Below are 25,915 nucleotides of genomic sequence, written 5' to 3'. Positions count from 1 at the left end.
TTGTAGTTGTACACAATAACTTTATTTATTTATTTATTTATTTTTATGTGGTGCTGAGGATGGAACCCAGAGCCTTGCACATGCAAGGCAAACACTCTACCGCTGAGCCATAACCCAAGCCCCCAAATTGTATTTTTTAAAAGATTTTTTGAGTTGTAAATTGACACTATACCTTTATATTATTTATTTTATATAGTGCTGAGGATTCAACCCAGTACTTCACATGTGTTAGACAAGCGCCCTAAGACTGAGCCAAAACCCAGCTCCTAGAAATTGTATTTTTAAGATACAGTTACTGCATTGGGAAGAAAAAGTAGTGGGAATAATCTAAACAACAACAACAAAAAAAGAATCAAGATTACAGGTCTAGAGATAGCTTTTGAAAATCAAAGGGAGGGGGTAGTGAGGAGGGAATAAAATTAGGTAGGAAATTTTGAAGGTAATAATAAGGAGACTGAGGTAATGCATTTCAGCTGGTTTCACTATATTTGCCTTCAAACAAAAGTGAGAATTACTAGTCCAGAGATGGTTTTAAGCAGGGGAAACTGTTAGAATTGGGACAACTAGCCACTTTAATTTCTTTGCTGCATAACTTCCAAGTATAGGGATGTATTGATATCGGTATTTGAGATCAGAAACACAGCATTTAAGAAATATGGGGCATTTAAAAAGATAATTAGTTTTTTTCTTTAATGAAACCATGGCTTTGGGCATGCTAGGAATGCACTCAATTACTCTGCCAAGTCCTTCTCTCTAAATAGCTAGTATTCTGATATGACAGATATTTTATGAAAATCTTTGAAAGTCTAAGAAGTTATATCAAACAAGGCTCATTTTGTAAACAGCAGACTCTTTAGGTTAATTTGTTGAATACCAAAGCTGTTATTTTTTGTATATATGCTAATGAATTTGAAATATAAAAGGTTTTTCATGTCTGATAATTCTTTTGCATTTCAGTTCACTTTTCCCCTTTGGATTACCATATATTAATATTTTATGATTATTAAAATTATTTATTAGATACAGTTCCTATGTCTTCTCAAATGAATGAATCAAGAAACTTTGAGTGGGTCAGACCAGAGGATATATTAAGAGAAGATACACCACGGTCCTCCATGGGTATGGAAAAATGATTATTTTAATAAGTGTATACCAAAGCTGATCATTTCTCAGAACTTTCCTCAATGCAAATGAATTATACTTTCCACTTGACGGTTATCACAACTTTGGACTTACTATATTGTAGGACAAATGGAGGAACAGGATACATACCTGTAATAAAGTTAATGAAATGATTGTGATAGGCTACATTAAACATACCTGCTGTTAAATTATTTTCTTTATTTTATATATTTATGCCCCAAAGTTTCTCCTTTGCTCCTCTGATTAGATATCCCCATTCCCTCAATCAATCCACACCTTTACTTGGCATGTGTGCATTCCCTATTATATTTGTGGTAATTGGAAATGTAATCTCACTTTTGAAAACTTAACTCTATGCTTAATTAAACTAATATTGGATGTTTTTCTTCAATATATTTGAATCATGCTGCTGTACTCAAGAAAAACCAGCAAACACAGAAGTCCAAATGTTAAAATATTATTTATCAAAGCTAACCCTTGGAACTTGACTCCATGTGAATTCAGCAGGAAGATGTGGGTGATTTTGTCATATTCATGTTTTGTGAATTGTGTATCCCTTTTGCTTTTCAGTATTTCAGAATTTCAGACATCCTGTTGTGCAGGTAATTATAAACTTCTATGTTTATCTTTAATTACTAACTGTGTATAGTATAAAATGTACAACACGTATTTAATATCTACTTTCCAAACCCATACAGCCTATCTTAGACAGGAGGTATTTTCTTCAAAAGAATACAATGGGGACAACAGAAGAAAGGATATGCAAATCAGGTAAAATATATATATATACATATACATACATACACACATACATACACATTCCAGTGTCTATATTGGCATACAAGTTTAAAATAATATCTTTAAAGTCACAACAAAATGATTTCTAAAAAAATCTTTATCTCAGACATTTTTAAAATTAAATTTCCCGGAATTCTTATACCTGTTAGGTGAATTATGAGGCTCTATTTTCCTCCAAAATTTTATAAAAACTTGTTGCATAGCTGCCCATAATTTCCAAATCTTGGGAGATGAACATAAAAATATGTGTCTGAACCCAGAGATTAAGTATAGTGTGTGAAACAAGACCCAATCAAAATTTAATTTCAATTCTAATATAATACCCACTTTATTGAATAATCACATTGAACCCGTGTTGTACTTTATGCAGCTGTGGATTCTATGTCCTTCATCACTTGTGATTATCTCTGTATTAAACCATACAAAGTATTATTGTGTATTCTTTATATTATTCATTTTCTATAAAACTAATAGAGTATTTTTAGGAAATTACTCTTTTATGATTTTTATTGACCCAGAGTTGTAAATTCAAAACTACTTACACAAACCACTTTATATATTCCCTCTCCATGCTTTTCTTTCTTTTTTTGTTTGCTTTTGTTTTTAGTTTACTTTTCAATGGTGGGGACTGAACACAGATACTTTGGCATGCTAAGCAGTGGCTCTGCCACGAAGCTTTTTCTCTTATTCATTGGAAGGTTGGGTAAATCCAAGATTCCGGAAACTGACCCCTAAGCACTAAAATGAGTCCCTTAACATACAAAAATGAGAAATTCAAATATTACATGGTAAACCCAAAGAACTTAAACAGTTGGTGTGTTTTATTCTACATGCCATTTGAAACCTTGTGTAACAGTACAGAGCCTCTTATTCCAGAGACCCAGCTTTGTCCTTCAGTACTTAATGGAACTTCATTCTACACTGGTCCCAGAAAATGATATATCCTCTATTTTTCATGGAACATTTTTTCCATTCTGGCCTGCTTCCCTCTATTTGGCACTCCTGCCACCTTCTTATTCATTTCTGCTCATGCATATGCTCTCCACACTCATCCTATCTTCAGCATTTGGAGCCATCTAGCTACAATGCAAATGTGACTATGAACCTCTCTAGAAGATAAAAGGCCAGCTTTTAAAATTACCCAGAAATCTTTCATGCGTTCAGCCTAACACTTTATCCTTTCCCTTAATTTTACTGTCATCTTGATGGCTCCTCACCAATCCCTATATTTTCAGACAAATACTGACCCATTTAATGCTTCACTCTGTGTCTAGCTACAGCCTTTTAAGCTTTCCCCATTTTCTGCCTCTTACTGGTAACCTCATTCCTTTAGTCTCTGCTGAATCCTAGCTCTAGGAAAGCCATTATTCCTGGCACATTTTTACTCTATTCTCATAGGGAACATAATAATTCTCGGTTCAAATAAACTGTTGATGCTAAGGTGATATAAAAGAGGTCTTCTCAAGTTCAGGAGCCAAAGGGCTAGACAGGGGAAGGAGTAATTTACAAGTCAACTGGTAGGAATCCAGTTGAACAGTGGCTGAAATGCTGAGACACCTCAAGAGGGTAAAAAGCAGTTTATGACAAGGAGATTGATAATCATGCAGGACTGAACAGACTAAGTCTTACAGAAGAACACATTTGTTTAGAGTAATGTAGGAAAATATTGCATATGCAAGATGTTCATTGATAACAGTAGAGTCTAAGTCACTGTGGAAATGACTATTGATGAATAGTTGTTTTTAAAAGTTACTGTTATGGGGAAGAGAATACCAAATTGTGTGTATCCCCACATTTCTATAGTGTTTTTAAAATTTAATTCTGGCAAATTTTCATTCATCTTGTATACCTTTGAGATATTCTGGTTTCTTAAACCTGGTGATACATAGTGTCTCCTCAGGTAGACTATTGAAGTTTTATACCACTAGAAACATTCCCTGAAAAAAAAATCTCTGCTGGGTACAGTGGATCACCTCTAAACACAGCTATTGGGAGACTGAGACAAGAGAATGGCAGTCTCAGGCCGAAACAAACACTTTAGAGAGACCCAGTTTCCAAAAATAAACAAATATACAACTCTGGCAGAGCTCTTGCCAATGTTGCAATGTTCTAGGTTTAAATCACTGAGTAAACACAAGCATACCCCACCAATAAACAGTTAAAGAGGTAATAGCACCTAAAATTCAAGCTTATTATTACTTTTTATTTTTGGCAGACTATCATTCTCTCTAAATGTTCTAAGTTGTTTACGTAAATCTACATACATTTTTCAGCTGAACCACTTTGGTTTTCATCATCTGAAGAAGAGGAGGAAGGTCTTGATGACACCAAAAATAAGCAGCCACAGGTGTGTTCACTCAGATATATTTTTTAAAACTTCTGATTTCTTACTGTATTCCTTGTTTTAAGAAAGTCAATATGGGCAAATTTGATTACCTTTCATAACAGTGGTTTGAAATCTAAAGATGATAATTTAATATTGAAACCTAATAGAATTTAACTGGTTATGAATCTGAAAATAGCATTAAAATTCAGGATAACATATAGATAAATATTATCCTTGTGATTCGGGCAGATTATTTTTCTGAATATTATTTGGGTTTCTTTTTTTAACCCCTGAAAATGATGAAGAAGTTAAAATTAGTGGTTTTGCTAATAACCATTTTAATTAATGAACATATATAGTGGTGATGGTCATTGAGTACATTTATGGTAAAAGATAGTCCTTCCCAGTGGCTCAGTTTTAGTTACATATAAACATGGAAAATCACACCCATCTCAGGTGCTCTGTGGGTATCACAGGCAGAGTGAGTGAAAAGACACACATACATGCAGATCCTAATCAGACAGTAATTTCAGACCAGTTTTTCTCATACACTCAAATGTGCATAGCTCACACACCCAGCCCATGGATGGCTGGTGAAATCCTTGAATTCATTTACTATTCTAAAAGCCAAAATTCTGGGTTTCATTTGGTCTGAGGCTCTCTATGGTGCCTCTCCAGGTTTTCTTTTTTCCATAGCTGCTCTTTTTTTTTATCCAGAATGCACACAGGAGCCAATATGACTCAAGCTCTGAAAAGTAGTCAGGAAGTGCTGTACATTTTTGTGCTGTCATTTTTCTTCATTGGTGTACTTTTTAGTTCTCTCTCAGAGGAACATGTTGTTTACTCTACCCAGATCCTGTGTGTTGCTTTCTAACAGTACCATAGAAACATTTCTTCACCCTACACTGTCATTTTATTAAACTGGATTTTCTCTCAGTGAAACACTTACTATAAGCTCTTTAGATTCTGTGAGAAGTGATGACCAAAATGAGGCAAGTCCAATAAAGTCTTATTTCTGCTCAACATCACATAATTCCAAATCTCTTATCACACTGAGTCTCATAAGTCTGTTATTTAAAACATGTAATGCAACATAATATTAATTATATTTCTCAAGAACGATTAATTAAGTATTTAATGCATTCTCATCTTGTGGGGTTGTGATATATGGTTGTTTACACTCTTAGAATACATGCATTTATGTTATTAAATACCTTTTCTATGATATCCATCCTGCTTTTACCAAATCAGGAGCCATTGGAAGACAAGAGTTCAGCTTCATCTGAAGTACAAATTCTAGGTTTCCCTGTGGAAAATATGACTGTACTTATCTACATTTTAGTTAGGTGCTTTCAAGACCAAAATTTGGGTGATGTCTAAAAGAGTGATAGTGAAGTTTTCATGTAGCTCATTGGGGTCCTTTATTTTGCAGGTATTTTCTGAGGGTGGTCCACAGATGTGCATTTCTCACTCATCTGGAGAGAAACATTATATAGCAAAAGAGAAAGCAGATGGACATGTCCATGGTAAGAACTACATACTCTACACAGTTCTTTGGACAGAATATTGATTTCTAACATGAGTGCTGATTTATTCTCATACTTGGAAAAATGAACCTAGTAAACAGGTAATAATGAAAAAGTGAGAAAGATAATGAGTTGTCTCTCTTAAGACCAAAGTCCAGCAGCAGGTTATAGTGGGAGTGTCCCTCTTAGTTTCTATACAAGACAGGCATAGATCATAGGGGAGTTGGAAATTGTGAAGTAGAGAGGATAAGGGTGAATACACATTGGGAAAGGTAGAGAGAGTGAGTGCAGCGAGTAAATGAAGGAAAAAGAAGCCATGAAGGCTGATAAATTTCAGTCATGTACCAGAATAAAAAGACCACCTGTTCAAAATGTGGAAGGAAAGTGGGAGTTTCCAGTTGTGCAAATGACTCAAGGTGTGAATATTTTTTCTCACCACTCATTTCTGAGTTGTCATTAGAAAGGAATTGACATGTGAAGAACTGATCATGAAGAAAGGAAGTTTTTTTCTTTTTAAGTGAAATGTTCATAAATCCATGTGTCTGGTCATAAATTTATATAAAACAATATTATAATTAAAACAGATAAAAATAAAAATACCTATATCATAGACATTCTTGCCACTACCTGGGATGAAGCTCAGATGGAAGACACAGAAGTATGGGAAGTGGAAAAATGTGCAAATTGTTATGGACTGATAACTAAATTCATAGGTTTTTAAAATATTCTTTGGACAATTTGGAAAGCAGAAGGGAGAATAGACACTGAGAAAAGCAGAGAGAATACAGTGAGTAAATGAAGGAGAAAGGACTTCTTCTCATCGTTCAGGTTTGGGAACATCATTGGGTGGAAAACTGGCTCTATTACTGTAAGGCATTTGAAGGCAGGGAAATGAGAAGCAGACTAAGTGCAGACCCAGACTCTCAGACTCTAATAGATCATCTGTGGGGATCCCTATTCAAAATGTATACTCTGACTTACCTGGCCTGCACATCTATGTTTTCTTCCATGTAAGGTGATTCCAATGATCACTATCTGCCGGCCACCATGTAAAGAGGTCAGGAGAAGATTTCCTTTTAGCAAAACCAAATGCAGAGCCACTGGAACATCAAATGTAATAAAGTTATTGCATACATCTAGTTTTTATTCTAATCTTGTCTCTTGGCAAGTGATAAAAACTCAAAGTATAGAATTTATATTTCTTAGGTCTCATCCTTAAATTGGGAATTAAGAAAGAGTGGTGGACGTGGGTTGTAGCTCAGTGGTAGAGTGCTTGCCTTGCATGCCTGAGGCACTGGGTTTATGCTCAGCAACACATATAAATAAATAAATAAATAAATAAATAAATAAATAAATAAATAAATAAATAAAATGAAGACATTGTGTCCATCTACAACTAAAAAAAAGAAAAGAAAAAGAAAGAGTGGGAATAATTCATAGACAAAATGGAAAATATAAAGAATCAAGACCAGAGATCAAGATGTTGCTTTTGAAAAGTTCCTGGGAAGGAGAAATGTGAAAGAAACAAAATAAGTTAGTTGGGTAATCTTGGAGGGAATGAAGGGGAAACTGAGAGCATGCAATTCAGGGACTATCAGTATATCTATCTTTCACAATATGTGAGAGACTGTAACTTGTCCATCATTTGAATCATGAGGGGCTTGTAAGTTGGGGAAAGATTCCAGCCATGACCATCTTTTCTCCATACCTCTCAGACATACTGCTTGCTGTGGTTTAAATTGAGTCATTCTGAGGAGCAAAATTACATTTCAGAATCATTCATAATTTTTCATGACAGCTCTACTCTTTCTCTTCTTTCCTCTCTTCCTTCCTTTCTTCCTTCCTTCCTTCCTTCCTTCCTTCCTTCCTTCCTTCCTTCCTTCCTTCCTTCCTACTCCCTTACCTCCCTCTCTGTCTTTTTTCCTTACATAATTACTTTCTGTATTTCTTTCCTATTTGCCTGAAAATAAAATTTTGATCATGGGCATTCTAGAAATTCACTTCATTACTGAGCTACATCCTCATCCTTCAAAATCTAATTATAATTTTTTGATAGGCCTGGCCTTTTGTGAATACACTTAAAACACTAGCAAGTCACACCAAACCAAACTCATTTGCAAACAGAACTCTTTATATAGTTTACTCTTTGAATACCCAAAATTTTTGTCATATATGCGTGTGTTTGTGTGTGTAATAATATATTATTGTTATTAGATAAAGCTGTGCTCTTCCATTTCAACTTTCCCTTTAAATTTTTATGTCTCAAAAGTTTAAACCAATTATCCCTTATTTCTTAGATGTAGAAACTATCTGTTCTCACACAAGGGGACCATGAAAATCTAATCTGTTTAAACCAGAGAATACAGGAATAGAGGATGCACAAGAGGAACCAGCATCCCACTTGAATATAAGAAACAAATAATAGATGTCATAGCTTTCAGTGTCAAAATATGTATATCAACTGACTCCTTCAGATATCTTTGTTGAGAAATGAACCTAACATTTCCCTGGGATCTGAACACAGCTTTGGCCTTACTAAACAAAAATGAAAGGACAAATGCAGTAAATATATACATACTTAAAATTATAAAGATTAAATCTTTTCAATAATATTTCAGTAAGATAGGTTCTATGGCTTGTTTTTGTTTTTACTTCACCTTTGCCATTGAATCTCTTAGGGACCTTCTTTGCTTCTCCACTAGAGGATTGTTGGATTCTCCATCAATCTGTATCTTTGCATTGGTGTATGTTTCCTTGTCTGTTTTATTTATGGTCATTGGACAAATAATCTCAGGTTTGTGAAATTAACGGCATGTTTCACAAAACCTATTCACAAAATTCCTTTAGTCACATGATTGTTGTCAGCCAAACCAGCCAGCACAGAAACCCAGGAGATAGCATAATTTTTAGCACAGCTGAACCATGGACCTCAGATGTATGTGGAGGCATCTGTAATGTATGAGTTGTTTTGTCCTCTTCAACTTTGCTTGATTATATACCCCTTTTGTTTTTCAGCCTCTAGGGATTCATCTGATTTCAGAAAGGTAATTAAATTTCTATATTTATTCTCAATTATTAACTTTGTAGTCAATGAAAAATACACTCTTTATGTACTATCTTCTTTCTAAGCGCATCGATCCCATCACAATAAAAGAGGCGCTTCCACGGAAAGGATTAGGCGAGGTAAAAGAAAAAACAGTCAAATTGGGTAAGTTTTACATTACAACACTCCAGGGAACACAATGTTAAAACACTTGAAATGCTGCCAGTGTTCTCACATGTAAGGTGGTTTTCCCAAAGAGGTGGGAGGATTTTCCTCACAATGTCATCAGTAGTCACAGAAAATGATCTCTCCTCTGTGTTTCTGGGAATATCCCCTCAATTCTGAGTTGTTTCCCCTATGTATCATACTATTTCATTCTCCCTATTTCCAGCCTTTGGAGTGAACTAGCTACCGTGCAAATGTCACCATAAGCATCTCTTTAGAATGTGAAAGGTCAACCTTCTGAAATTTCTTAGAAATATTTCCTGACATGAGCCAAGCCTCATTCTGTATCTTTATACCTTTCCTCTGCCTCAACTGTCCTCTGGCATTAGGCCTTACCTATCCCTTTATTCTGAGACAAATCCTGAACTATTTCATACTTTTCTCTGTGTGGGCCTACAGAATTTCATGCTCTCACCATCTCCTGCTCTCTGGCTACTCACCTCTTACCTGTCATTTTGAGGGGTGAGTAGCCAGAAAAAACACCATCCCTGGGGGCACATTTTCTCTGTATTCTTAGGTCATTTTCTCTGACACTTCAGCTGGTCACATTTGCTTCCAGACACATAGGTTCCCCTTTGCCCTTCTCACCAGAGTCACATGGGTATAGTCTAGCCTGCACCAGTTTTTTCTACTTTCCATGAGGCACAACCTAGGTCCCTTGATAGGCACTTCCAGGATCCTCATTTGCGTGCGTGTGTGTGTGTGTGTGTGTGTGTGTGTGTGTGTGTATGTGTGTGTGTGTGTGTGTGTGTGTGTGTGTGTGTGTGTGTTGTTTAGAGGAACTGAATCAAAGAAATTACTGTTGCACTCTTTCCGAGGATGGCTATGACTTCAGCACTCCCATCACTCATTGAGAGAAGAGCATGCTTTTTAAGCACCAGCGCATAGTGCACCTTTTAGTCAGATCAGTTTAAGCAATATTTTTGATCTCAGGTTTCTCCTTAGTAGGGCACATTATGGTACAACTTAGAATGCAACTTCCTCTTCTCTCTCCCCCTTTGTCTGAGGCAGATCTGCATGCAGGTTGTAGGCTTTTTTTGTTTATGGTACACAGATTACTGAATCTCTGGACTTTTTCAGTGTTCAGAAATTTTAGGGATTTGAATAAAATCCCTCTTTCACTCACTTTGCTGAGAAGCTCTTCACCAACTCTTTGGTCTCCATGCAATAGTGTAGCTTAGAATGCAGCTTACTCTATACTAACATTTTCCCAGAATCAGCCCTTCTTTCCATGTGTATTTTCAAGCTTGTTTCTGAGCAAATTTCATTGATCTTGAGTAGACAAGTCTTGGCAATATGGTTTGCACTGAACCTTGTATCCTGTCATGTCTCTATAAGATGTGTGTTGAGGATTTGGATCAAGAAAGAATACTCCCTGAGAACTCAATGTTTGTTGGGTGCAAATGGGTACATCTTTATTGACAACTACTTGGAAGTCCAAGCCTTGAAGGATGGCTGTATTCAGTCCACTCAAAGGACTCCAGTTGCCAATTAAAGTGGCCATGGGATAGAACTAAATGTTAAGAGTATTTGACAAGAATGCATAAGTTTGTGGGTCCACTCCCAAGGTGTATACACAAAGAAAGAAAAGGAAAAAAAAATACTGTGGAAAGTTGAAACCAGTAATTATTCACCAAATATTAAACTTAATTGGAAATCATATTTGGGAATATTAAGTTGTTTTGGTGTTACAATTATCCTTTTCTATTTGGATTGATGTTCACGCTTTCTAATGCAGTTCTAAGGAATGTGAGTAAATGTATTCATTTATCAGCAGAGACCCATTTTGACATGACTTCAGAAGAGCACAAAAGTTTTGATGACGCTCAATGTACCCAGTCTCAGGTATGTCAACATATAAAGCATTTCTTCCCCTTTCTTCTTGTTTTTCTTTCTTGAGGAAAGTAAAGGAGGCCAAATGAAAATACCTTTTAAATAGTCTTTTGGAATCCAGGCATTATATATTACTAATTACATCTAAAACCAATCTGAACTGGTTAGAATCTGAAAATAGCATTAGTAGTCCTGTCAACTTATAGCTAAATTTACTATGTAATGGAGGTAAAACAATTCTAAATGTTGCTTGTGCTTCCACTTGCATAAACATTTTTTTTTTGAAAATTTGATGGATTTTATTTTTTTTTTGTTTTTTTTGTTTTTTTTTTATTGTTGGTCGTTCAAAACATTACACAGTTCTTAATACATCATCTTTCACAGTTTGATTCAAGTGGGTTATGAACTCCCAACTTTACCCCGTATACAGATTGCTGTTTCACATCAGTTACCCTTCCATTGATTGACATATTGCCTTTCTAGTGTCTGATGTATTCTGCTGTCTGTCCTATTCTCTACTATCCCCCCTCCCCTTCCCTCCCCTCCCCTCCCCTTTTCTCATCCCTGTTTAATGTAAATCTTCTTCTCAAGCTCTTCGTCCTTGCCCTGTCCTTGTTTACTCCCCTTATATCAAAGGGGTCATTTGGTATTTGTTTTTTAACGATTGACTAGCTTCACTTAGCATAATCTGCTCTAATGCCATCCATTTCCCTCCAAATTCTATGATTTTGTCGTTCCTTAATGCAGAGTAATACTCCATTGTGTATAAATGCCACATTTTTTTATCCATTCATCTATTGAAGGGCATCTAGGCTGATTCCATAATCTTGCTATAGTGAATTGTGCTGCTATGAACATAGTTGTAGCAGTGTCTCTGTAACATGCTCTTATTAGGTCTTTAGGGAATAGACCGAGAAGGGGAATAGCTGGGTCAAATGGTGGTTCCATTCCCAGCTTTCCAAGAAATCTCCATACTGCTTTCCAAATTGGCTGCACCAATTTGCAGTCCCACCAGCAATGAACAAGAGTGCCCTTTTCCCCGCATCCTCTCCAGCACTTATTGTTGTTTGACTTCCTAATGGCTGCCAATCTTACTGGAGTGAGGTGGTATCTTAGGGTAGTTTTGATTTGCATTTCTCTAACTGCTAGCGATGGTGAGCATTTTTTCATGTACTTATTGATTGATTGTATGTCCTCCTCTGAGAACTGTCTGTTCAGGTCCTTGGCCCATTTATTGATTGGGTTATTTGTTATCTTATTGTCTAATTTTTTGAGTTCTTTGTATATTCTGGTTATTAGGGCTCTATCTGAAGTGTGTGGATTAAAGATTTGTTCCCAGGATGTAGGCTCCCTGTTTATCTCTCTTATTGTTTCTTTTGCTGAGAAAAAACTTTTTAGTTTGAGTAAGTCCCATTTGTTGATTCTAGTTATTAACTCTTGCGCTATGGGTGTCCTATTGAGGAATTTGGGGCCCGATCCCACAGTATGTAGATCATAACCAACTTTTTCTTCTATCAGATGCCATGTCTCTGATTTAATATCAAGCTCCTTAATCCATTTTGAGTTAACTTTTGTGCATGGCGAGAGATAGGGGTTCAGATTCATTTTGATGCAAATGGATTTCCAGTTTTCCCAGCACCATTTGTTGAAGATGCTATCCTTCCTCCATTGCATGCTTTTAGCCCCTTTATCAAATATAAGATAGTTGTAGTTTTGTGGATTGGTTTCTGTGTCCTCTATTCTGTACCATTGGTCCACCCGCCTGTTTTGGTACCAGTACCATGCTGTTTTTGTTACTATTGCTCTGTAGTATAGTTTGAAGTCTGGTATCGCTATACCGCCTGATTCACTCTTCCTGCTTAGCATTGTTTTTGCTATTCTGGGTCTTTTATTATTCCATATGAATTTCATGATTCTTTTATCTATTTCTACAAGAAGTTCCATTGGGATTTTGATTGGCATTGCATTGAACTTATAGAGAACTTTTGGTAATATTGCCATTTTGATGATGTTAGTTCTACCTATCCATGAGCAGGGTATATTTTTCCATCTTCTAAGGTCTTCTTCTATATCTTTCTTTAGGGTTCTATAATTTTCATTATATAAATCTTTCACCTCTTTTGTTAGGTTGATTCCCAAGTATTTTATTTTTTGGGGGGATATTGTGAATGGGGTAGTTGTCCTCATTTCCGTTTCAGAGGATTTGTCACTGATATACAGGAATGCCTTTGATTTATGCGTGTTGATCTTATATCCTGCCACTTTGCTGAATTCATTTATTAGCTCTAATAGCTTCTTTGTAGACCCTTTTGGGTCTGCTTGCATAAACATTTTGAAAAATAAAAAGTTGAGACTAAATTTGAGACTGACGAATAAGCACCTGGGTTATGAATGGTAATGGTCACTGACTGCATTCATGTGAAAGGGTATGCTGTCAAAGGCTCAAAATTCTAGTGAAAATCAGTAGTTATTTTCTACAAGTTGAAATATATATATATATACACAATATATATATTAACTTTATATTATATTTATATATTAACTTTACATCTTGGTTAATGTTTCTTTGTTATTTTTTTTATTGATTTTTAAAAAATAAATGACAGCAGAATGCATTATAATTTTTATTACACATATATAGCACAATTTTTTATATCTCTGGTTGTGTATAAATTATGTTGACACAATTTCTGTCTTCTTACATGTATTAAACAATTTTTCTGTGGTGACCTTTTCATTTTGTTTCTCATCCTTGCAGAAAATTCAGTCAATATGTTGAATAATTTTATCAAAATGTCTTAGTATATTAAAGAAATGTATTTGTGTGCATTAATGGGGGAATGATGGAATTTAGAGATGCTATCTCATCTTTTTTCTCACATTGCCAACATTCCTGGTGTGAGATTTAGCACACATCTAGATTTATTTTATTTGGCTGGCATATGTATGTCCTTGGGTTTACAGCTTTCCATTTGGGGTGTATCCTGGGCAGGGGCCATATCTCAGTGTCAAATCCCCAACTGAACACCTAAGTCTCATATTTTCAAACAAAAACTTTGTTAGTTCATTGTTTAAAAAGTGTAATCCTATTTAATATGAAACATACTCCTCAAAAGTCTTTAAAATAAGACTTGAAAGCCTTCTCACACTTGATGGTGAATTCAAAGTTGGAATGAGTTACAATGAATATTATTCCTCCCGTCCTTTGGGGTGTATACACCTTTGTTAGCATGTTGTCAAGGAATGCCTTTTCTATGACATCCACCCTGCTTTTACCAAATCAGGAGCCATTGGAAGATAAGTGTTCAGCTTCATCTGGAGCACAATGCTAAGACACCCTATGGAAAGTATGACTGCTCAGTCTGTAGTTATCTACATGTTAGTTAGCTGCTTTCAAGGCCAAAATTTGGGTGATGTCTAAAAGAGTGATAGTGAAGTCTTCATGCAGCTCATTGGGGTCCTTTATTTTGCAGGTATTTTCTGAGGATTCTCCACAGATGTGTGTTTCTCACTCATCTGGAGAGAAACATCATAAACCAAAAGAGAAAGAAGATGGACATGTCCATGGTAAGAACAACATATTCTACACAGTTCTTTCTTTAGATAGAATATTTATTTATAGCATGAGTGCTGATATATTCCAATACCTGGAGAAATGAACCTAGTAAACAGGGAATAAAGAAAAAGCAAGAAAGATAAAGAGTTGTCTCTCTCAAGACCAAAGTCCAGCAGCAGGTTATAGTGGGAGTGTCCCTCTTAGTTTCTGTACAAGACAAGTGTAGACCACAGGGGAGTTGGAAAGAATAATGTTCTTTACATTCTACCTGCTTTCTGTTCATTTCTCAGTGTATTTTTATTTTCCTCAGGGAATCGTTTCTAAATATCAGATTTATGTATTAGATCACAAACCTCTTTTCTAATATCTGTCTAAAATTATAATGATCTTTTTTTGTGTCTGTCTTCTCCATTAGATTTTAAGCTAAAGAACAATAGGGGTCTAATCTCATCTGCTGTATCTTCAGAGTTCAGCATATTGTGTCATGTGTTTTATGCACTCATTGTTTTAGTGTATAAATAATGCATGTAAAATATACAGCATTCATATATTTAAATTAGTCACATATTTTATTTCTATCTTCTTTTTTTCTGACAGATTCTGTTAGCCTATCGAAAACCCAGAAAGCATTTCTACCACTTCAAAGAATAATAAAAAGCAAAAAAAGTCACTGCACACAGTGTTCACTACATTTTGAAAAAAATGCACAACTGGAAAATGAGATTCATGAGCTAAAAAAGAGGGTATCAGAGTTTAAGCAAGAAAATATAGAATTGAAACAACAACTCCACCATTTGAGGTATTATTTTCTACGATGAAAGAAGGAGTGGAATCTTTTCCTTTAATCCAGTAAAATAAGAAGGACAAATTTTTTTTTTAACTACTGCCTGATCTGTTAGCACTTTGCAAAGGAGAAAACGTGAATAAATTATAAAATACTTAGAAATATGATAGCATATTGTTAAATGTGATTACTTCTAAAAACTAAGTTTATATTTTTCCCCATCACAATTTTAATGTCTCTATGGAACCCCATCTGCTAGTAATCTATTTATTTAACAAGCATAATTTGTGATTGTTATTTGTTTATATTTTTAACTTTTTATTACAATTAATATTTTAAGAAATATCATTTATAAAAAAATTCATTTCCTACTCAGATACCATGGCATGTGCCTATAATTCCAGCAGCTTGGGAGACAAAGATAGGAGGATCAAAAATTCAAAATAATCCTCATTAACATAGCAGCAATGTCCTAAGCAAATTAATGAGACCCTGTCTCCAACAAAAGAAAAAAAAATGAAAAAGACCTTGGGATGTAGCTAAGGAATTTAGCTTCTGGGGGTTCAATCCCTGGTACTAAAGTGGGGATGAGAAGAAAAGAAAAAAAAAACTTTCTATATTTCTGTTTACTTTTGAAAAAAATTTCAATATAGAGTTATTTGGTTAAAGTTGGGAAACTTTAAAAGGATGACAGGATTTTTAAATTTCTCTCAAGAAAGTTTGTATTCCACCAGCGAGGCATTTTTCACTGCCCTGAAACATGTTATACATTTATAGTTTTTAGGCTGATTTTGGGGATCAAACCCAGGGTTTTTTGTTACTAGTGTGATGTGCTAGTGCTGAGCTAGGTACTAGACTACATACACTTCTAACATTAACATTCATTAAAAAATGAAATGAAAACAGATTATTTTTTATTCAAATTCATTCTCATTCATAAATTTATTCATATTTCTATATTGAAAGGACATATACTTTTTATGTTTTTTAGGTATACATGACAGTAGACTATATGTTGACATAAATTTATTTTTGTTATGTGTTATATTCCATTGTGTGTGTACACACACACATATTTTTTTTCCCTTCATCTGTTGAAGAACATTACTCTTCATTATTGGATTAAATATTAGGTCCCATCTTGTTCAAAAATGGGTTTTGAGTTTTTTATAAAATACATAGTGATCAAAAAGGTAAGTTGAGAGTGTTACCATAAAAGAAACATAAAAAGTATAATAACAGGTATTAAGATTATTTATCCCAGTTCGGGGTTATAGTAATACAAAAGATACATATTTTTTATATCTTTATTTTATTTATATGTGGTGCTAAGGATGGAACCCAGCACCTTACTCATGCTAGGCACTCTACCAGTGTGCTACAGCCCCAGCCCCAAAAGACACATATTGAAAAAAGAATGTCTGAATATGCTGTTACATTGTAAGCCAATTATAGGTATGCCTGACATATTTTATGAAGATAAATGATATTACTACTGAATTCATAAGTTTGTATATAAACAATGACTTTAAAACTTATTTGACATGAAATTATCTTTTTAACTGGGGAGGACCTATGATTGTGCAAAAAAATTACCTTAAACTTGTCAATTTACCAAATCATTTCTAATTTACTTTTCTGTGGTATCTAAAAGATTTGCTAGTAACAGAAACTTATCAAATAACAAAACAATCTTTTATTATTGACTTTCAATTATGTATGTTTTACACAAGATTAAAGGAGAAATTTAAAATGTTAAACTAGAAAAGCTTCAGAGAACATAAAATTTTTATTAAGATACTAAATCAGCATACAAAGAGCCAGAACATAAAAAGACACTTTTGGTTTTTGGCAAAAATCAATTAAAAGGCATCCATATTAACTGCAGATATACCTTAAAAGAAGATGAGGTGAAGAGAAAAAATGATGATATGTTACATGAAAAAAATAAGATCCCATTAAAAGAAAAAGAAACAGAATTTAACAAAGAGGATCAAGTGAGAAAGCAAGCTGAAATCTCTGGTTGTACAATAGATACAGAATTGGAGACTGCAAGGAATCATTTTAATCAGGTAAGTGAACGTTCAGTAAAGTTTCAAATTTTTACTGTATTTCATTTGAATTATTTATAAAATCCCTTTAACTTATTATATGTGGCCATGTTTCACTTAATGATGGCAATGTGGTCTGAGGAATGTGCTGTTTGGCAATTTCACCTACATGCAGTCATCATGTGTGTGTACTTCCACACACTTCAGACATCTCCCACAATGCCAGGAAACACAGACTTATAGGACCTCCATTTATATGCAGTCTGCTGTTTCCCAAAGCATGGGTATGTGGGGTGTGAACTACTATTTTGATTTAAAACACAATGTTCATTATTTGGCAATAAAAAAATTAAAAAAAGATCTGACAAACCAGAAAGAAAATACCACAATGTTATCTGACTCTAAAATTAAATGATGATATTTATGACAAAACTAGTTACAGCAAAACTTTGCATCTGGTAGTTGTTCAGCATTTGTTTTCTGAATGAAGAAGTTTAGTTTAATCACTGACATAAATACAAATTTAGGTGTTTTATGATAAAATACAAACTAAATATCTATGCACCTATTTAAATCATTTTTTAAAAAAGTGTTTCACAATTACATTTCTGTCTGCATTTAAGAAATGTTTTTTTTAATTTTTAAATTTTTTTAAAGATAGAGAGAGAGAATTTTAATATTTATTTTTTAGTTTTCGGCGGACACAACATCTTTGTTTGTATGTGGTGCTGAGGATCGAACCTGGGCTGCACGCATGCTAGGCGAGCGTGCTACCACTTGAGCCACATCCCCACCCCAAGAAATGTTTTCACTCACCCAAATTTATCTGTCATTTGTGCAAGTGAAATGTAAGACATTTACTCATAAAGAATAAATCTACCTTTTGGAATTATTTTTTAATCTTGAAGGTCCCACTCTTAAATTAATCTTTTAGACTTCTGTCACCTGCTGATATACAGCCAAAACCTTGCTGAAATAAATTTGTAGATTTTAGCAGAACAAAATGAAACCTACAGACAATTTCCATGAGACCATAATGCCAGAATTTACAATATGAAATTTCAGTAACACATTTTTGCAAACAAAAAGAGATAGACATGTGCAGAAAGGAAATGTTTCCTGAATTATTTTCTTCTGTTTTCAAATGATAGAGAGAGAGAGAGAGGAGAGAGAGAGAGAGAGAGAGAGAGAGAGCGAGAGCGAGAGCGAGAGAGAGAGCGTGCGTGTGTGTGTGTGTGTGTGTGTGTGTGTAACATAGTTAAACAGTAAATCTATTAATTATGGGAAAGTATAGAGGGTTTTAAATCCATATATTTATAACCATAATGTACATATTTTGGAGGTGGGGGGTGCAATTTTTGTCCCATTGAATTAAGTAATGTTCTTAATTCAACTGTATTTCTCCGCAGTAGTCCCATGATGACTTTCAGAGTAGCCTTATAAGGAGAAAAGACTTTTAATATTTTCCAGTATTTCTCCGCAGTAGTCCCATGATGACTTTCAGAGTAGCCTTATAAAGAGAAAAGACTTTTAATATTTTCCAGAGGAATAGTTGATTTTTCTATGATCTCAAAACCCTTGCTTCTAATAGTAGATCTTCTAGTTTGGGGAAGTGACTTTGCTCTCTTGTTATATTAATGTGCATTACTACTTCCACTGTTAAGTAAGGAGGAAAAGTGGGGCCAGCAAATACTCTGGTTTTGTAAATCATTTTCTCACTTTTAAGAAGAGAAACAAACAACTTTGCTTCAAGTAATCTCCTACTGCAGTACAAAACACCTTTGGAAAACATGGCATACCATAATATGTTCTTAGAAATAAATTACTGGTAAGTATTTGTTACTAATACATAAGATCTGTTTATTTCCTTTATTTTATATTGACTCATGTTTCAGTGTTCACTGAGATGAAACAAATGCTACTGAGTAGAAATCTCAGGATTTTCTGAGTAGAGCCTTACACATTTTGCCTTATTTGTCATTTGTATTTTGAAACACAGGCCTTCTTTGGTGTTTATCCGTTCATAGGACAGAAGTAACTGGCTTTGTGGATGAGCACTAGAAGCAGAGACAAAAGACTTGGAGAAAAATGATGCAATTTTCCTATGTTTTTAGCCTTGTGCTCCTTTTCAGAATTGTGATACATTGTTCATTGATATAGATCATGTGTTTAATGCTGTTCCTACATTTATAATTTATCAATAGATGCAATTCTCATTCACAGCTACAAAATGTTAGAAAACAGAATATGCTAGGAATATTTTTAGGAAAAGACCTTGGAGAACTTTTGTTATGTCTCAGTAGATGTAGAGCTAAGGCTCTTACTATGGTCTGGTTGAATACATGAGGTGTCAGATTGCAAATGTTAGATTGCAAACTTATTCTTCTTAAAGTTATGTGTTCTTTTATTTGCCACTGAAGCCATCCTAACAGATAGGTACATAATAAAATATTTGGAATTTTTAACTGTTTAAAGGATAGATCATACGATCCTAAAAGTGGATCAAAAAAGAGGTAGTGAATTCTAATTTTTATTTATTGTTTTTAGGTGTACATTACAATAGATCTTTTGGTGTGTTACACATACATAGCATATAACTTCTTCTATGTAGAGTTTTTCTTGTTATGTATTCATATGTGAACATAGGAATGTAATTTCAGATTCATTCTACTATATTCCCCTCCCCTCACAGCCCTTTATTCACTTTTTTCTAACCAACAAACTTCTTTTATCCTCCACCCTTATGTGTGTTACCAACTACATGTTAAGGAGAATATTCAGACTTTGGATTTGGAGGACTGGATTATTTCACTTGGCATGACAGTGTCCAGTTCCATTCATTTGCCAGCAAATGCCATAATTTCATTCTTCATGGCTGAATCCATTGTGTATATATAAGACATTGTCTTTATCTTTCCATGTGTTGAAAGGCACCTAGGTTGGTTCCACAGCTTAACTTTTGTGAAGAGCTGCTATAAATATTTATGTGGCTGTGTCACTATAGTATCATTGGAGTATACACTGAGGAGCAGAATAACTGGATCAAATGGTCGTTCCATTCCAGGTTTTGTGAGAAATCTATATACTGCTTTCCTGAAAAGTTGCTTGGTGCAATGTATGAGTCAATTTTTTCCCCACATTCTCACCAACATTTATTGTTACTTGCATTCTTTATATCTCAATGTAATTTTAATTTTCATTCTTCTAATCGCTAAAGATGTTGAACATTTTTTTCATATACTTGTTAACTGTTTGTACGTATTTTTCTTTGAAGTGCTTGCTCAGTTTTTTGTTCATTTATTGATTGGGTTATTTTTTGTTTGTGAGTTATTTTTCGAGTTGTTTATATATTCTGGAGATTGTTTATATATTCTGTCACTGACATGGATTTTCTCCCATTCTAAATGCTGTCTACTCACATTCTTGATGGTTTCCTTTGCTGTAAAGATACCACCCCATTTATTGATTCTTTATTTTACTTCTTGTGCTTTAAGTGACTTTTTGAGGAATTCAGTTCCTACACTGACAAGATGGAGTGCTGGGCCTGTATAGTCTTGTAATAGGTCTAGGGTCTTTTATCTATTATCTAGGTCCTTGATCCACTTTGTTTTTGAGAAATAGGGGTTAAATTTGTCCTACCACATATGGGTTTTTGTCTAGTATTAGATAACTACATGTGTGGGGTTTTCTCTGTTGCTTCTCTTCTGCAAAGTTATTTTTTTTTTTACATTGGCAGACTAACTAATCACTTAATCTATTCTTTCATTCTGGTATAATGCAGATTTTTTCAATCTTTATTTATTTTTTTCTTTTTTTTTTATAACCAGGAATTGAACCAGGGTGCTCAACCACTGAGATGCATCCCAGCCATTTATTTATTTATTTATTTATTTATTTATTTATTTATTTATGAATGAGTCAGGGTCTCACTGAATTGCTGAAGACTGGCTTTGAACCTGTGATCCTCTTGCCTCAGTATCCTGAGACACTGGTATTACAAGCATGAGCCCCTGAACCTGGCAGTTCTTACATTCTTTAAGTTATAATTTTCTTTTACTCTTATAGATTTATCTTCTTGAATTAACTTTTGAACTCTTGGGAATTCATATTTGTATAATCTCAGAAGTTTACATCTAATTTTTCTTCTGTGGGTATCTATTTATTGAAACCCTTTTACCATATAAATAAACAGGTTTTTCTTTAATTTCAGTGAAAATTATGAAACATCATTTTATTGAGTGCTAGCTAAATGTATCCTTGGTTTTATTTAGGTTTCTCCTAGTGATGGGACAGAGAACAAGCTATTGCATAAATATCACAAGAAGAAGGATGAGGTCTCTATGAAGAGACTGGGAATGGACACAGTAAAATATCAGAACCAGGAAAAGAAGTGCTTTGAGAATACTGAAATTTTAAGAGAAAAGAATACCAGCCTTCCATGGACACAAAAATTGAATGAGGAAACACTTATGGAAATATTTCAGGACAATGAACAGTTGGGTATTTGGAAAGTTGAGAATACATTGCAAAATTTCATACCTGAGAGTGAAAAACAAAGCACAGAAAGACCAGAAACAGATAGTTTACAGGAAAAAAAGAATATTGATGTATCTAACCTAAACAGTAGTAGTGAGATTCCTTCCCAACAGATTCCAAAGTCTGAAGTAAAAACAAGTGACCTAGAAAACGAGCTGCATCAGACAAGAGTAATGACTTTGGTTACAGATCAAGTAAACAGACACCTAAAGCAAAGACAGTGCCAACTGAAGGAGATGGAACACAGGTATCAAAATAAAGAAAGAAAAAGGAATGAACATCTCAGAAGGCAGGAAGCTTCTAAAGAGAAGGTATCTAAACTACAAAGAGAAACTACATTGCATGAAGACCAGTTGCATGACCATCAGAACAAAGATGAAAATAAAATAGATGGAATTATTAATGTCCAAACCCAATTTTATGATGTTATAAAAAAACTTCAAGCTCGGAATGACAGATATCGTCTCATGCTGGAAAACAAATATTTGGAATTAATCAATGAAACTAATCACTTAAAAGAACAACTGGATCAATATGGAAAGGAGAAAGCAGAAGAAGTAAGTATCAAGCAAGTTATCTTTATAAAGAGTCTTCAAAGGAATACTCAAAGTGATATCTGCTTATGGCTAAATGTTGAATCTTGATGAATATAAAAATGTAGATATTATGAATGTGTTTCTGTATCAACACAGAACTACAACCTGTTGTCCAGCAAAAATAACTTAAACCTCATTTGTAGCACAACCAATCTGTGTTTGAAGTGCTGAGTATTCCAATTTCCCTGCTCTGATTCTTACACACTGTGTACATATTTTAAAATAACTATAGGTACTCATGTGTCAACTAAACACAAAAGACTTATTTAAAATGTATTTTAATATTTAAAAAGGAGGAAATTTTTAAAACTCGGCCCTGACCCTTCAATTTAAGAAATTGTTTCTTATAAAGATTTAAGAGGTTGAGTTAAGATTTTTTTGTAGGTTTATATGCTGACATTAGTAATATGGTCTCAATAATGCTGAAACAATATCTAATTTTGGTGCTATTAATTCAACCCAAAGTTTGCACATGCTAAACACACGTTCTACCAATGAGCTACATCCCATTACTGAATAACAATTTTAATGTCTTCTTGCTGCTATACTTGAAGATCACAATGAAACACATAATGGAAATGCTCATACCTAGTTTCAAATAAATTAGTTACTTTTACAGTTCATTCCAGATTTTACAGTTGAACTGAAATGTAGATGCTGTATTTTGATATAGACTTTCTTCAGTATATTTTTGTATATTTCTAGTTGGTAAATTTATTTTTAGTCATTTAAGTTTATCATAAATCTGAAAATAACTGTCCTGATATTTTTTTTTTGTTTTCATTCATGTCTTGTCCACCTCTTTAAAAGCATCTATTTGTCATTATCATAAATTGGGACTAATGTGATGAATTGCAGCAAAACCACATGTTGACTTCATCTGTAATTTGATGCATATATTCATGATAACTTGCTAATAGTTTTCTTCATTTCATGGCCTAATTCCTATTATATAGTGACAAAGATAATTGTAGCCATCTAAAATTCATTAATTTGGCACTGAACCCCCATGTCCAGACTAATGAGGGTGGCAGGGTTTATGTAAAGCAGGAGTGGTGTGAAGACCAGTGAGAAATCTAGGAGATGTGGACAGGCAGTGAGGTGGAGACCAGGTTACCTAGCATCTCCTTTATTCTTTGTGAAAGTATATTGGAATTATTTTAGCAAAGCTTTAAAGATGTGAGGATGTGGAGTATTAACTTGAGTCTCTAATAAGAGAGGGATAATAACCTCTGTAGAATTCACCACTACCAATGAGACCTGTGTAACCATTTTTGATTGAGATTTCAGTAGTTTGTTAAACATTACAACTTTATCAAGGGCAGTATGTAGAGATACAAGGCTCACCCTGTTGTGTAAGGAATGTGATAGTGACTAAGCAGGAGTACACAATCTTCTATTTTCTTAAGGGAATTCAGAAATAAACAGCAGCTTACTGTTGTATGTAGTGATATTTTTTCAGAGTAAACATTATATAATAATAATAATAATAATAATAATAACAATAGTAATAATAATAACAATAACAATAATAATAAATTTTAAAAGTGAGCTGAGTAACAAAATCATTAACAGAAATATCAGGTAGTTGCGAGACGTCTTGAAAAACAGCCAGCTGGTACCCTGAAACTTCAATGTGTATCAGAGGCTTCTCTAGAAGATTTAGCACATTTTTACATAAATTTAAAATATAAAGACAGGATTTAATGAAGAAACTAAGACAAATGACAAGTCAAGTATGTAGAAAATTGAACATGTCATCTGTAAATCAACACCTGCATAAGTAATAAAAGTTATTCTGGGATACTAATTTCAATGAACAGCTTTCTTTATATTTTCATTATAATTGATTTTATTATATTTGGGGATCTTTATACTGCACTTATTTCTTACCCTTAAAATTTTCTTTTAGAATTTTTCTCTTACAAAATCAGCATCTTTCATTAAAATATCTAGTCTGAGGAAAGCTGAGACTTTTTTCTATAACCCAGCAGCTTTTCATGCTGTCTCTACTTCCATGGTACAACAAGGAAAACTAAATAGAGGTACTATTTAATAAAATGTTTCAGGAAAATTTGTTATTTTTACTTCATTTTTGTGCATCTATTCAAAATCTGCAAGTAATTACTAAATTGACTTTAAAAATGTGTACAAATTTTTTTATGCTTTTCTCAAAATACAGATATGTTTAGGTTTTAGTTTAATTATTGAAAAACTTAGGCTATTTCTTTATTTTTTCATTTATTTAGATACATTATGAAGCATATAAATATTTGTATTGTGTCTGGATTATTATCCAAACTAGACAATGAAAAATGTTAGCTAAGTTTTTTTTCAGTACATCTCTTAAAAGGCATTTTTATGATATATGTAATGCACCTGACATCGAATTCACCCATATAACACATATAATACAGTGTCTCATAGTACATTAACAGAGTTATGTAACCATTTACACAGTCAATTTTAGAACATTTTTAAGTTCTTGAAAAGAAACCTGGAACCTCTTAGCTGTCAGTTTTCTAATCCCTACACGTCCAAAGTCCTAGAAAACTACCCATATATTATTTTAGTAATTTACAAATGTAAACCATAGTACTTTTATTTATTTATTTATTTTTTAACTTTAGGCAGGACTCTATTTTATTTTTGTGTGATTTTTAAATTTGTTTTAATTAGTTACCCATGACAATACAATGACCTTGACATATCATACATTTGAATCACATGGGATAAAATATCTCATTTTTCTGAGTATACAGGTTGCAGAATCACATTGGTCATGCATTCACATATATACACATGGTAATAATAATGTCCGTTTTATTCTACTATCCTTCCTATCTCCCCAGCCTCCCCCTCCCTTCCCATCACTTCTCTCTACCTAATCTAAGGTAACACTATTATTTTTTTTCTCACATCTTCATACATGTATTTTGTATAACAATGAAGGTCTCCTTCCACCATCCTTGCAATTCCCTTTCTCCCTCCTTTTTCCTCCCACCCCTCTTCCCTGTGTAGAGGTAATCTTCTTCCCATGCTCTTCCTCTCTTTCCCATTTTGAGTCACCCCCCTTATATCAGAAAGACACTCGGCATTTGTTTTACTTGGGATTGGTTAACTTCACTTAGCACAATCTGCTCTAATGCCATTCATTTCCCTGCAAATGCCATGGTCTCATTATTTTTAGTGCTGAGTAATATTCCATTGAGTATATATGCCACATGTTTTTATTCATTCATCCATTGAAGGGCATCTAGGTTGGCTCCACAGTCTAGCTATTGTGAATTGTGCTGCAATAAACATTGATGTGGCTATGTCCCTGTATTTGAATATTTACATCATACATTATAACTTCATATTTTTATATTTGTACATAATGTGGAGTTACACTGGTCATGTATTCACATGTGAATATAGGAAAGTTGTTTCAGATTTATTCTACTGTCTTTTCTGTTTCCATTTTCATTCCCATTCCTTTTGTCTTAATTCAATGAA

At 34.0% G+C, this 25,915-nt stretch overlaps 1 protein-coding gene across 1 annotated transcript in view; it reads left to right on the top strand.

Moving 5' to 3' along the window:
* LOC144375678 (ankyrin repeat domain-containing protein 26-like) overlaps positions 1-25,915 on the top strand; it is a 57,580-nt gene that overhangs the window by 22,158 nt on the left and 9,507 nt on the right. Inside the window, exons 4-15 of the mRNA XM_078041123.1 lie at positions 1,021-1,119; positions 1,714-1,745; positions 1,842-1,914; positions 4,215-4,288; positions 5,700-5,793; positions 8,809-8,837; positions 8,923-9,001; positions 10,836-10,906; positions 14,368-14,461; positions 15,048-15,249; positions 17,123-17,306; positions 21,557-22,378. Coding sequence (XP_077897249.1) covers positions 1,021-1,119; positions 1,714-1,745; positions 1,842-1,914; positions 4,215-4,288; positions 5,700-5,793; positions 8,809-8,837; positions 8,923-9,001; positions 10,836-10,906; positions 14,368-14,461; positions 15,048-15,249; positions 17,123-17,306; positions 21,557-22,378 — 1,853 coding nt within the window. The remainder of the gene's footprint in view (positions 1-1,020; positions 1,120-1,713; positions 1,746-1,841; positions 1,915-4,214; positions 4,289-5,699; positions 5,794-8,808; positions 8,838-8,922; positions 9,002-10,835; positions 10,907-14,367; positions 14,462-15,047; positions 15,250-17,122; positions 17,307-21,556; positions 22,379-25,915) is intronic.

This window comes from Ictidomys tridecemlineatus, chromosome 3 (genome assembly GCF_052094955.1).
Source record: "Ictidomys tridecemlineatus isolate mIctTri1 chromosome 3, mIctTri1.hap1, whole genome shotgun sequence".
In the NCBI taxonomy this organism is placed as follows: domain Eukaryota; kingdom Metazoa; phylum Chordata; class Mammalia; order Rodentia; family Sciuridae; genus Ictidomys; species Ictidomys tridecemlineatus.
Note: the sequence above shows the minus strand (reverse complement) of the source record. Positions and strands in the feature narration are given on the sequence as shown.